Here is a 14,700-nt window from a genome sequence, read left to right on the forward strand (position 1 = left end):
ATATAATTAAGGTTAAATTTCTTCAATAAAATTAATGTTAAATTACAAAAATACTAAATATTTGACATTTGTTTAGAAAATACGATTTTCTCGAAAATATCTTTTAAACAAATATATGATAATATTTTAAACATTTATGGAATGTTAATGGTTGTATTGATTTTTCATAAATATATAAGAAATTTTCACAGGTTAATTTTCCATTCAAAACATCAACATAGATTTGCTGGTAAGGTTTATGAAAAATGGAGGAGAGTATTGATATAGTGAGAGAGGTATTCTTAAAATAAATGGCAAAATACAAGATATTCAGATAGTGAGGAAAAAACCTAAAATTAACAAAAAAAAAAATATAAATTATCATAAAAATTTGGCTGACCAGTTAGAAAGAAAGTATTTTTCGTATATTTTGATTTGGCAAGAAATCGTATCCGATTTTCCCCACGTTATGTCTTCCCATCTCTCTCCTCATCATTTAATAGCATCAACGTGACCAAATCTCCAGTTGTCCACAAGCAACTCCAATTTCCTCGTTTCTCAAATTTTATTATAAAATAAATAATAACAAATAATTAAGCCTCCTTCCATATATTCTATATAAAGCTATAGACCCATCTCATTTAAATAATTTAAAATGGGTTCTACTTCCACGCACCGTTTCAGTTTCTTCTCGTTATCGCTCGCTATTTCCTTCTTAGCCATCGCTGCTGCAGACGACGTCGTCCTCCGGACCTGCAAGATCGCCGTCGCGAGAGATCCCGACAACGTCCGCCTCGACTTCTGCGTCCGATCTCTCGCCGCCGCTCTGGCGAGCGAGTCGGCGGACCTGTTCAAACTCGGTGCGATCTCGATCCAGTTGATCAGAAGGAACGCGAGCGACACGCGGAAGTACATCGAGAGGCTGTTGAAGGAGGAGAAGGCGTCGCCGGACGACTCGTCGTTCTTGAAGCCGCGACTGAGAGACTGCCGAGAGCTCTACTCCGACGCCGGCGAGACGCTGCGCGATGCGGCGGCGGAGTACGCGTCGAAGCGCTATGTGGAGGCGAACGTGAAATTGAGCTCCGTTATGGATGCGGTTACGACGTGCGAAGACGGATTCAAGGAAATTGACGGCGGGGGAGTTTCGCCGTTGACGAAGAGGAACAGCGATGCGTTTCAGTTAACGGCGATTACGCTCTGTATCGTCACCATGCGTCCTTGATCAAGAAATGCTGCCGTGTTTGAGGAAGTTCTTTATATATACTACGATTGAGTTTGAAATTTGAATTAACAAACATATTGTGTGTTTCAAATAAACAATAATGTTGGATGCGTGGAAGTAAGTTGTGTTTGGCTTAAGGTGGGTGAAATTTGGGTTTTACTTTGTTCAAATAATAATATATTTAAATATTAAATTATGAGTTGTATGAGGTATTGGAAGGTCGTGAGTGTTCGAATTCTCCCTATCCTTATGTTGTACTAAAAAAAAGTGTCAGATCAATGGATATACTATTATAGATGATGTTTTTTGAACTTTTCAACCAATGTTAGAACTTGAGTTGAGATTCAATCAATGTTAGACCACCGTAAGATAATTAAGTAAATAGTATTCCAATGTTCAAGTAAATGTGAGTTCGACATAGGTAGTTTGATCAAGCTAAATGCAACCCCTAATATCGGAATGAGACTCTTTATTTGTAGAACGGATAACCGACAAGGTGTTCGATCGAGCAGTTTCACCTATAGTAGAATTTGTTGATGAAGGTCGGATTGTCGGGTGATGTAGGTCTAAGTTGGATGATAATTAACTTCGACGTTATGTTCATGAATGGCTATTCACGATTGAGTATGAAGGTTAGACCTTCCTCCGAATATTCGAGGCCTTGTGTTCCGACTTTCCTTTGTTATTCACATGACAAAGCTATTTTTACCGATTCAAAACTAAAAAAAAAAAACAAACAAACAAAATGAACTTGGAAAAAATGTTCAAAGGAACTTTCAACATTGAATTTGGTATTTAATTAGGACAATGTTTGATAAATGTATTTTTTTTTCCTGATTTCTTGTTACCAATTTATGGGAAATATAATAATTTCCAACATTATACAACAAAATCAAGTTGTTGACAAGTCCACCTTGTTTGATCAGATGGGGAAATCCATAACAACAACAATAGCGGAAGCGAATGACCTATTTGGAAGATTTTCAAAAGGAAAAAAAAAATGAAGACAAATTATTGAAAATTTAATGACATATTTATATTAAATACAAATTTCAAAGTTTCGGAACATACTTGTACATTATCATTATTTGAGCCAACACGAACAAATTGACATGTCTAGTATTTTATTCAAAACATCAGTATCAAAATATATGATTAATTAAATTATAATTTAAGTAACAGTGTGCCACGTTTCATCCAAAAGCAAAAAAAAAAAAAAAAAAGGGAACATTGTGCCACGTGTTATATATCAATCAAGAAATGGACCATTTTTTGCTCCATTTATTTCAATCAATTTAAAACAACTTATTATTATTAAAAATAATGTGGAACTGGAATCGGCCCCAGCGTCCCCGGTCAACTTGCAAATTCACTTGCCGAATTTCGAGGTTTATCAGTTAATTAGTTATAATTATATTCTATATAAACGAACGAAACCCATCCCGATTCCAATCAGCCTAAGAAAAAGAAAAAAAGAGAAAAAAACAAAAAAGAAATCCAATTCCAAATATTTTCCTTTCTTAATTAATAATTAAAAAAATGAGTGCTCCAACGCACCGTTTAATCTCGCTGGCGCTGTCATTCTTCGTGGTGTTCCAGTTCCAGTTCGAAGGCATCGCCGGCGGCGCAAACGACGTCGTTATCCGAACCTGCAACATCGCCGCCGCGAGAGACCGCAACAACATCCACGTGGACCTGTGCGTGAAAGCTCTGGCGGCGGCGCCGGGGAGCGAGTCGGCGAACCTGTTCGAACTCGGGGCGATCTCGATCGAGTTGGCGAGGGAGAAGGCGAGCGAGACGCGGGTGGTGATCGAGAGCCTGCTGCAGAACAAGAAGAAGAACAAGAAGAACAAGAATGCGCTCAGAGATTGCGAGAAGCTGTACACGGACGCCGCCGCGGCGCTGCGGGTTGCGACGGCGGATTACTTGTCCGGCCGCTACGGAGATGCGAAGACGAAATTGAGCGTCGTTATGACGGCGGTTACATCTTGTGAAGACGGATTCAAGGAACACGGCGTCGTTTCGCCATTGGCCAAGCGCAACGCCGATGCGTTTCAGTTATCCGCCGTTTCCCTCTCTATCCTCGCTATGCGTCCACAACCTTGAGAGCAACGTAACCCCTCGCCGATTTCGAATCATGAATAAATTTTGACGGCTTTTAGTCTCCACTCTTTTTTCTTTTTTTCGTTCCCTCAAAAGTTTGATCAATTTTGTCGTTTTTTTACATTCAATTTTGTACTGTCTCCTTTTGGATGATCTATGACATGATACTTGTTAAAGTGTTGATTACATTTACTGTAATTCATCTATCACCTTGAGCGAGCGTTTAATGTGGTATTTCAACTCGGTGGTAATTGAATAATGAAATAGGATATTTAAAAAAAAAATTATTGTTTAAATATTATTTTACTAGATGAACTTTAGATTTTAATTCATTTTTTACGCCGTCAAATTTTCTTGTTTCGCAAACTTGAAAGTTGCGAAAGCTTTTTACTAATGGATGGAATAGTCAAAGTCGGTCATTCTTTTGCTGTTGTAAGAAACCTAACTAAGGGGTTGGGGGAATGCAAATCATCGTGTAATCAGAGAAATGTTTAACTTTTTTTTTTTTTTGGTATTTTGTAGGGGTAAACGAGGATAAAGAGATACATTTAGAGAATATATTTTATAAAAATAAGAAGAAAATTATATTTATATAAAAATATGTTTTATCAAAGACATAAAGTAGTTTCATTTAGGAACTTCTAATGGAGATACGTGAATACCAATTCAAAATCTGAAAAAATGTTTCGTTGAATTATATATTAGATTAACCAAATATTTCATTATTTTTTAATATAAGAAGGTTCGAATTCACAACTTTTAATCTCTTTTCAATTAGATATATAATTACTCTATTAACTTTTAATATCTTTCCATTTCCCATAAGAAAGTGGAGATAAGAACTGAAATGAAAAAAATGGATATTTTGAAAGTGAACAAAATGAACCAAATTAAATAATATTTAATTTTTAAAAAAATATGCTTACTTTCCTACAATTTCTCTATGTTTTTCACCTTCTATGAAAATACGTTTAAATCATTAATCATTAATAAAATTAAAAATTAAAAATTAGTATTTGAGAAGTACTTTCATAAGTTTTTAAAATTTGCCTTAAATTTAGAAAACATTGATTGTAAAAAATAGATAAGAATCTCATCAATAAAAATGATATTTATAAATATAAATTTCAAAAAGAATAGAAAATTATAAAGAATAACAGGCCCAAAATACCGGTTCCTGGAAATACGAGAATTGAGAAATTGCATATTGCAAAATACAAATACAAATACTAATAGTATATGATTTATAGCGTACTTTCTCGTTTCGTATCTCTTTTAATGAATTTCTATGATTTCCTTAAAAATTTTCCCCAAATACTGTTATAAATATAAAAACTCAACATTATAGCTTCAAATATCAATCACAGTCCTACAATATTTTCAAAATATTCCAAAACCAAACATCTCATCCACAACCCAAATTCGAAACCAAACAAAACGACCCCGTTTTAGCAAAGGAGATCGACAGTGGTACGTGGGGATGAAATGACTTTTAGAATGGCGAGGAGTGCTTTCAACTGTTAAAAGAAATGCTTTCACTCAAAAGTCTCACTATCACAGTTTAGTTTCTACCCTCACCCACATGTTAAAATGCATGATAAAACACAGCATATCCAAACCTTTTACTACCACATGAACAGAAAGTGTCTAAAATTAGAACCATTGTAGGCCCTGAAAATTTGTCTGGACAGAATGTATTGCAATTATTTCCATCGCGACATAAGGATCGACTCTCAACAAGCACCAGAAAAGGCTCAAAACAACAATTTTGGGAATGAAAATTCATTAGCTGAATAACACATTCTCCAGAAAAACCCAAGGAGAAAGAAAGAGAAAAAAGAAAAAGAAAAAGAAAAAGAAGCTAGTGCTTCGTCAACCAGCCATTGGATGGTTGTATACGTACTCAATTGCAAGATTACAGGAATCTATTTTATCAGCCTCCTTGTCTGGAATCTCTAGCTTGAACTCCTCTTCCAAGGCCATCACAATCTCCACAGTGTCCAAGCTGTCTAAACCCAAATCCTTTTCGAAATGAACATCAGGACTCACCTGAAGATAAACAACGCGAAACATTTCAGCCCTATGATTTGAATTCAGTAGGAAAAAGATACCGCTTGGAAGTGACAAAAAGTATAAATACAAAACAAAGGACGTATTTTAACGGCCGTCGATCATCCCTGACCAATAACATTGACTAAAAAAATAGTGTAATATCTATAATAGAATAGGCAAGTTCTTCGTGAATTTGTCAAGAATACAACATTTTAAAATTAAGTCATTAAAGGAGGTAAACCTCAATCCAGTGACCAAAAGACCAAACAACCAGTGTTCTTAAAAGTGCAAGATGCAAAAGTTCTTTAGGGTCTAAGAGCAAGATGCAAAATAAGGGCTGGGATTGGAGGGAGAGGTAAGAAAATGCTAATTGTGAGTAAATTAGCCCAAAAAAGGGGGAAAAAGACGATGGTATCAGTGGCTAACAAAGAAAAAGGAGCAAAGGAGGAAGAACAAGATTAGAGAATGTCACATATGTGCTAATAAAGTGAAGGATAATGGCATTTGAGTATCAAAACTAAACCAAAAAGGGGCTCCAATCTAACAAAATAAGACCTCACGGATTTACAAAATCCTTAACCACCTAGGCCCAAAGAAAAACATGAAATCTAACGACAAACCTCCCAAGATCTCTCCACCCCTCCAAAAATTATAAAATTTTATTGTTTCTCTTCATCCAAAAACCCCATACAATAACACAAACCCGAGCCAGAGAAAGTAAACAAATATAGACAACACAAAAATCGCAGCAAGATGCATAAAGATACTAGGCAAGGCGGACAACTTGCATCTCAAAAAATTCTGATATGTTATCTTGCATCAATTACATCTAAAACGTACAAGATAAGACCTAGCCAAGCATCCACCATAGTGATACCAAATCAAAAGCTTAAGGGGAAATGGCTTGAATTTAATAATCGACCATATCAAAAGCTTGGATTTCAAAACATACCAAATCAAAGATCAAGGGAAAATGGCTTTTTAGCAGAAATTACTAAGTGCCACTTTCTAGATTAATGCTTGATCGGGGAATCAGCCATAATAACTTCTGTTTTAAGAACGGCTGTGTTTTTTCTCTCAATTTACTACCAATCAGTAAAACATTTAAACAGAATCCCAATTTTCAATTCGCACAGACAAAGCATCGGAAAGGGAACTAAGCAAATGAATCAGAATTCACAGGAAAACAGTTCAAAAGCCATAGAACCGATCGCATCTTAGAGCGATAAATTGAAAATTTCCTTCCCGCATTTCTAAGAACGAGAAAAGTTCGTTTTGGCAGACTTGAAATCGACTGAATCAGCTGGAAAAAAACAAGTGAAAAGGAGGGATAAGATCGAATCACCTTGGACGGATCCACTTTGGGATGGCACTTGATAACCGCGAGGACCCTCTCAATCACCTCCTCTTTGGTAAGATGATCATCGTGTGATGAAAATAGTCGGAGCAATACGCCGGAAAACGGCTGCGGCTGGCATTCCCGATGAGCTAGGGCAAGTAATCGGACCGGAACTCGAACGTGACGAAGAACGGCTGCCCTGAACGCCATCTCTCTCTCACTTTTCTTCGTGGGGCGACTCCTCAAGTTGCTCGAATTTGGGGAACTTATTAATCTGCAGGGAAGCTGCACTTGGCATGCGCAATGCACGTGCATTAGGAAATTTTCTTTTCCCCATATAATTCTTATTTCCTACCCATGGGTAGAAGCCACATTGGGGAGAAATTTTGTCACCCTAATTTGCCATTTTATACTAATTTTTTTCACTATTATTTTGAGTGCAATTTTATCATTTTAAATACAAATCTATCTAACGTCCTACTCTCTCTCTCAATGTTTCCTTTCTATTTTACATGGGACGAACTCGTTGGAGATGAAATTAAAACTCTCATGGTGGAAAATTCGGTGATCTCAATCCATTTCATCAAAACGGAAGAAAATTCTTGACTCACATGGTAGCTCGTTGAGCTTCAGCAGAGGGGTTTTTGTTTGGCGCCTTGGGATTACGCAGCTACTTAGGTGGTTTCTGTTCGAATTAAATACTTCGTCTTAAGTTGATTACGGTTCTTTTATGTTAAAAAATGTTTCCTCTCTCGTCCACTTTTGCCTTCACCTAATAAACTATTTTTACCTATTTATTTAGGCTCAAATTAATTTCTCGTTATTATTGAATAATGAGTTAGTCACCAAAAGTTTGTAAAATTTTGTCTTTATTTCTATAATTTAATTCAAAAAAGTTATAGTTATTTTTAATTATATTTAATAATTAAATTTCAATATTTTAATTATTTAATAATGCAAATAGTTAAAATAGGTAAAGTCTTCCCGATTTGTTGCTACGAGTTAATTCAAAAAATTGTAACTTTTCTTTTAATATATTAAAATGTTGTAAATTTAATAATATATGGTAAGTTGTTTATTATTCTTTGTTGTATTTTTTAAGGATATTTTTCAAGTTATCGATGCTTTTCAAATTTTGGTAGTCATTTAACTGACGGACTGGATCAACTTATGTGGCATGAGGTAAACATGTAGAATACGAAAAAATTGATTAGATAAACATAGAATGTGTGTATGTGTGTATGCATGTGTGTGTATGTGTTTGTGTGTACACGTGCGGTAGGACGAGGGATAAGGGGGAAGTCCCTAAATTGAAGACTTCGCACGTTCGCTAACGCTCGTTTATATGATAGCGAGTGGAATGCATACGTCCCTTTTGAGATAGGGGCAAGTACGAAACGAGCTCATAAGTCAAGTACGAAACGAGCTTTGAGCCGCCCTATCAAAAGGGTTAAAAATTAGCCAAAAGAGCTAAAACTCTTTTTTTTAGTTTCCTTTGAGTTCCACTCCTCAAGGTCCGTACCTACTTTTTGGATTGTGGAAATATTTCTATCATCCTTTTAACTCTCAATGTGAGTGACTCTAACTCACGTTGAGATGAAGCAAAAGCAACAAATAAAATATTTCTTTTAATAATAACAAATAGAGAATATATACTAGGTGTCCGTATTTGGTATTGAAAAATGGTAAAATGATATCTGATAATTAAAAATGTTCATTTATATTATTATAACTTCCAGTTTTATATTTAACACTTCTACCCTTTTATTTAGTTATTGGTTTTAAAATCAAAATATATCATAAATTCCATTATCTTTCTTATATTATATCTCTCTTTGATTCTAGTTTTTTTTCTCACTATTATTATTATAAATATAATGATAAATTGAATTTGCCAATTATAAGGAGACATCACATTGATGGAGACGATCAAATAGAGAATCTATCGGAGTCGAGTTGAGAAAGGGAGAGGATGCGACAAATTGATGAAATCGAGTAGGAAACAACGGTGGGGCAACGATAGAAATGAGTTGCAAGTGAGGCGGGGGGTGGAGGGTAAAGGAGAGGGAGGCTTATATGTTGAGTTTACATAGGTTGTGTACCTTTTTCGGTTTGAGGTATAGTGCTTTATATTTTTGTACTAATTGTTCATAAAAATATACTTTTTTTTACAGGAAATATACCTTATTTATTCATAGTATTTGTATTTCTTTAGTTAATCTTGTTCAATTTATTTGTTACTATCTCCTTATTTTTATATGTTTGAATTAATTGTTCACAAAAATACACATCTATTCATCGTATTTGTTGTTGTATTTGTTATTTCTCTTCACCATATTTGTTATTCTTGTATTTTTGTGTCCACCGTATTTGTTATACTTTTGTTTCTTTCTGTTCACCATATTTGTTGTCCGTATTTGTTTCTGTTCACCGATATTTATTGTTTATTGTATTTTTATTTATTTGTTCACCGTATTTGTTGTATTTATTCATCCATTTGTTCTAGTTTGTTTAGTATTTCTATTTCTAATTAAATTTTGTTTATTACATTTTTTTTCCTTAGATTTGTTAGTATAATTATTTCTTGAAAAACTATTTGAATTGAAAAATATAGGTAGGATTTAAAAATATTTAAATTGTTCTTAGGATTCTCCTATGAAAAAATAAAAATAATAAATTCATTTTAAAATCATTTTAGAAGAGGGTGATTTCGTCCTTAAAATATTAGTACATGTTTTCCTAATTTGACTTTGCCAAAAAGCGTATTTTGAAATTGTCTGGGACTGGGCCCAATTAATGTAAGAGTCAGCATTACTGGGCCTAATACATGGTATATTTCATTATTATACCGTTAGTAAGTTTTCGTGAAAAGGAAGCAGTAGCATAAACCACTAAAATAAACTACTTACTTTTTTAAACTAAATAAAATACTCATTTAATAATAATAATTACGGAAAGGGTGGATGCCCACGACTACCGACGAAATAAAATTTCCTCTAAAAATCGCGTAAAATAACACTTAAATTAATTAATAATTATATATAATTCCAACTTTTTAGTTTTTACTCGTGGTCTCAAGTGTACAAATTTGCAATTCGATCCATACAAATCGATTTGGGAGTTGGGACGATAATGATTTGGGAATGAAATTCTGCCGATGATACTATGGTCGATGTTCATTTTACTTGGGAGATAGAACCTTTTATTGCTTTTTTTACTTTTTATTTCTTACAAAATATGGTAATTTATTTGATTTTATACATTGTTCAACTTCAAGGTATGTTTTAATATTTAGCATTTGTCACAGTGGTTAACAGTTAAATCTAAAATATTACTAATTAATTTATTAACATATATGTTATAGTCAGAATTTTAATGCACATTCTTTTAGTAGATGATATATGTGTCTTATTTAGTTGAATTCAATTTTGCATCAACTTCTCTATTAAAATATTTTGAGGGATATTATAAGATATATGTCATTCATTATAAGTATATTTTTGTACTAAATTATTAAACTAAATTTAGGTTTACATGTTTTAATTAAATTTGAACCCATAAATTATTTGTTTACTTGATTTATGGGTTAGTTTACTTGATTTATGGGGTGAAGTAAAGAGGTGGCTCTATCCAATACAAATCAAAGTCATTCTTCCCTATCACAAAGGTAAACCTACAGATCCTATGCTAATAATTTTCCGTGATAGTAAATGCTAATAAATGATCCAAAACCATAAGATATATGTCCTTGTCAAATGTTTGAATCTCTTTGTCGTAGACTATATCCTTAAAATAATAGTAATTTTATTAGATCGAAAATTTGAATTATCATCTCTATCACTGAAATGTCAGTAGGATATAAAATACAGTCTAAACTTTATTTTTAATATAACTTTCCTAAAACTGTATATACACGCTACATTTAAATTACGTCAGACAATATATAGAACACGGTCTAAACTTTATTTTTAATAAAAATTTCCCTAAAACAATATATGTTGCAGTGAAAAAAATTTTAAAAATTATCAAACTATATTTCCCCACCAGAGGGAGAAGGCTATCAGCTATTAACGAGAAGAACTAACGAAGTGGACTCGCCGGTTTCTGACCGTTAATAAAGTTGATCGAGTCTGGTCCCTAGGATCTGAGGGCCCCACCACGAGCAAACTAATGACGTGGATGCGTTTATCAAATCCAGTCAACTTATTAGGTTCTGAGTGTGGCGCGTCACACCGCATTACATCCTCATAAGCAAGCCTTCCACCACTCACGCCCATCGCCACGTGGCGATCGATTACTGGATTGCAGTGTTATTACTGTACACCACTTTCTCCCCGCGGGACCCGCCAATATTTTTTATTTCTATTTATTGAAAGGTAACCCACCATTAATAGTTGGTTTTTTTTTTTTTTTTTGGATTAAAAGCCATTAATAGTTGATTGGAATTTGGATTTGGACAACAACATATGAAATTATTAATTATACGTATGGAAAATTTTCCAGAACCCTCTGTTCTTCTAATATTGTTCTTGTTCCCTTATCCGTATATACCCACTTTTCACCCATTGGTCTAAAAATAGTTGCCTTTACCCATAATTAAAATATATATATATAATATATATATATATACAATATTATGAGTTTCTATTTTCAAAGGGTATATAAATATTTAAATGTAGCATACAGAATTTTCTGTGAGTTAAAAAGTATAATAATATTGGTTATATAACTAATTCTATTTATTGTACTAACAAAATCTTATTATATTTATCTATCCTATCTTTGAAGTCTAATTATGGTTTAGCAATTGTTTTTAATATTTATATTTTTATAAATATGATGATACAGTCATCAACATTGATTGTTCAAATAAATAATAAGTACAACTTTAACCAATTTCTTATTATTATTGTTTAGACATGAACAACAGGCAATGGATACGTCACACCATATAAATTTTGTTAGTTGGGCTTTCTTATCAGATATTGATAACAAAATGCTGGTGTAAACCTAGTGCCACCCCCAATAAAACTACATTATTTCTAAAATTCTGCAAAAGTAAATCAATCGAAGTGACTTTAATGGTTACCTCAAAAGACACCATCAGAGAAATAAGTATTGAATTAGCAGCAAAAGATTAATAAACTTTGAAAGGTTAGTGAAAAATAAACATAGAATCAAATATTGGAAGAAAACCCAATAGACTCCTTTATTATCCTTATAAATTTATGTTAAAATTTACCTCACCAGTGAGAATGAACTCCACAAATCCCAAAGTCTAATTACGTGTTCCTTTTTCTGTATTGATAATAAATTAATGCACATGATCAAATGTGGAGGACTAGGGAGGGAGTAGCCAAGAAAACTAGTCCCTGACACCGTGTGGCTTTTGTCACTTACAAATAGAAAATGGGAAGGGGTAGAATCGTACTTTTGAGAAATATATCACCATCAGCAATCAATACTGTGGTCAATTGTCAACGGTAGTCGATATCAACGGTTGTGATTGACTCTTCCGAAGTCCGCTATCTTCCTCGACCGGTTCGCGCAGAGGTGAGGCTTCGGCGAAGCCCTGAGGTTGCCGGAGAAAGTAATATCCGGCGGAGTTACCTTCTGGTTCAAATTCCAGTTCGGACTTGCTCGTACGAGCGGACTCAAGCAAAATGCGAATCCTGAGGCGTTTTGCTTGTGTCCGAATCTCCCGCGCTTCGCCGATCCAGGAGCCGCCATTGGAGACTTTTGAGAAATCGGAGAACGATCCGGGCCTTCGTGTTCTTCATCGGAGTCCGATAGTCCCGCCGGTGACATTCCGCGCTCTATCACCGGACAATGCCTCCGTTCGGCAGCCGCGACCGGTTCCTCGGCCGTGGAAAGGCTCGATTGATTACTCCGGCGACCGGCGAAGATCGTCGAGAACCACGACGGCGTTGAAGAATACGAAGCCGGACCGCGAGATTCTCGAGAAGGAATTTTATGATTCTTCTCGAATTTCTCGGATCTAGACCTGAACATTTTGGACCAGAGTGAGAATTTACTCTTCGGCTTCTGATCAAAAGAGCCTGTAGTGACGAATGTAATGTTTGCGCTGTTGTTTGTTCTGTGATTCGGTGCGATTTGCGGAGTGCTGTAAAATCGTTGATGACGGCCGCGGCGATTACCTTCGCGATCGAGATCGCTCCACACATCTTCGTCCGATTTCGCGCGAGGAGCATAAGGCGAGACGGAACGGAGAAACACAAGCGGCGGCGGAAGAGGATCGTCCACCGCACCGGAACGGAGCTCCGCTTGCTTCTCCGCCTGTGCCTGAGCGGCGATTAGAGTAAGAAGACGCTCCCGTAAACAGGAAGCGCAGACGCCGATGCTACTGCTGCAGTCGGAGTTGTGCTTCCTGCACCTCATTTACTAGAAAAGCAACAAAATCAAACTCAGCCGGCAGAGTTTCAATGGCGGATCGTGAAGAAAATTTATCAGTTTCTTTTGACGATGAGAACGAAGAGGAAGGAGGAGAAGAAACTTCCCCTGAAGAAGGAATCAAAATTTCACACGACAGAGACGCCGGTTGGGTATATTAATTTTATATATAAATGCTGATGCTTTTTGGAAGGACGGGACTCATGGCCAATTTTGTAAATATTTTATTATTATCTTTTTTTTTTTTTTTTGAGAAACACATGTTTTATTATCTGATAATTTAATTTTAAATAAGGATAAATATGAATTCTCATTATTCCTAAATTAGTTATTTGAATAAAATAAAAGTTTTGAATAGTCGTTTACGGTGGCAGTTGTGTTTCTCCGTATCTGTTTTGTTTGTACAGCTTTGGCTGTAATTTTCTTCATTTGACAACGATCTTTTGCTGTTTTATTTCCATTTTCCTTTATTTTAATACTGAATTTTTTGTCTTCCCGTATTTAATAATTCCCTACAAAAAAAAAAAAAGGAGAGAGATAAATATACAGATTATGATTTTTACATGTTGATAGTATTTAATAATAACACTATCATCCGTCTAGCCGTAAGATCAATATTTATCCTTTGCAAAAAATATCAATATTTAAATTATATTTGTATTCTTTTTACTTTCTTTCTTTTAATCTTTAAATTCAAGTGTTCTAATTTTGTGTAAGGAGTTATTTTATTTATTGATATTCGTTTTTTTATAATGATTTTAATTGAAATCCAATTTTATTTTGAGAATTTGACAGACGTATTGGTTTTTCAAGGCGACTTTAAATATTTAACTAATTAGATAATAGTTTACTAATTAATTGAAGAAAGTAGGTGTAATATTGAACCAAACTAAATTTTATGAAGTTTAAATACTGAAATTGAATTTGTCAAAATATTGAGAGCAAAACTAAATTAAACATAAAAATCATGTGTTTAAAATGTTATTTAAATCCAATATTAAATAATTATTTTTAAATATATTTGTAGTTCACGAGCTCTCTATTTTACTTGATGAACCTTCCAAATGCATAACTTTTTTTTCTTCAATAAACCTCTAAAGTATATATTTTTTTTATCAAAACTTTAAACAAAATTAACCATCTAAAAGTTCAGCGACAAAAATATAATAATTAAAAGTGATATTTTTGTGGACTATAATCTACGTTTTACAATTTGATAACCAAAATGGAACAATTATAAAATTTCAGAGACAATTTTTTTTTTTTTTTTAATATTTTGATATTTTATAGAAGTGTACGGCGTAATTTCATCATTTTTGCAATATACATATACACTTTGTTATTTATTTGTTTTCCCCCGCAGAGTTGACAATGTCCAGGGTTGGAAACTTAGAATTAAATTGATGGTTTAATGCAGATTTGTAGATGGCGTTGTTTCTGACATTACTCGCCTTGAAATTTGCTTCCATTTTATGAACGAAAATTACCTTTTTTCTCTCGTTTTATTAGGAAAAAATGAAAGCTGGCCGCTGAGAGAATTGAAAAGGTAAACGGTGTCGTTATTTTCTAAAGTTATTTTTAAATAAGCTGTATT

The 14,700-nt window shown here is 34.1% G+C and overlaps 3 protein-coding genes and 1 pseudogene across 3 annotated transcripts; 2 read left to right on the top strand and 2 right to left on the bottom strand.

Moving 5' to 3' along the window:
* Positions 1-598: 598 nt before the first annotated feature.
* Positions 599-1,512, top strand: LOC148211130 (putative invertase inhibitor pseudogene; annotated as a pseudogene).
* A 1,149-nt stretch (positions 1,513-2,661) lies between these two features.
* On the top strand, positions 2,662-3,513 carry LOC148211131 (putative invertase inhibitor). The gene has a single exon (XM_088124533.1). The coding sequence runs from the start codon at positions 2,741-2,743 to the stop codon at positions 3,305-3,307; it is 567 nt and encodes a 188-aa protein (XP_087980659.1). The 5' UTR covers positions 2,662-2,740; the 3' UTR covers positions 3,308-3,513.
* A 1,426-nt stretch (positions 3,514-4,939) lies between these two features.
* On the bottom strand, positions 4,940-6,950 carry MTACP-1 (mitochondrial acyl carrier protein 1). The gene is made up of 2 exons (XM_022291229.2): positions 6,702-6,950; positions 4,940-5,353 (listed from the first exon to the last, which is right to left on the bottom strand). The coding sequence occupies exons 1-2, from the start codon at positions 6,903-6,905 to the stop codon at positions 5,177-5,179; spliced, it is 381 nt and encodes a 126-aa protein (XP_022146921.1). The 5' UTR covers positions 6,906-6,950; the 3' UTR covers positions 4,940-5,176.
* Positions 6,951-11,867: 4,917 nt separating this feature from the next.
* LOC111016146 (uncharacterized) lies at positions 11,868-13,266 on the bottom strand. Its single transcript, XM_022291455.2, has one exon. It carries the CDS (start codon positions 13,092-13,094, stop codon positions 12,189-12,191), a length of 906 nt encoding a protein of 301 aa, XP_022147147.2. The 5' UTR covers positions 13,095-13,266; the 3' UTR covers positions 11,868-12,188.
* Positions 13,267-14,700: the final 1,434 nt, after the last annotated feature.

The sequence above is a fragment of the Momordica charantia genome (genome assembly GCF_013281855.1).
Source record: "Momordica charantia cultivar OHB3-1 chromosome 5 unlocalized genomic scaffold, Mcharantia_2.0 BLBB01000005.1, whole genome shotgun sequence".
NCBI lineage: Eukaryota > Viridiplantae > Streptophyta > Magnoliopsida > Cucurbitales > Cucurbitaceae > Momordica > Momordica charantia.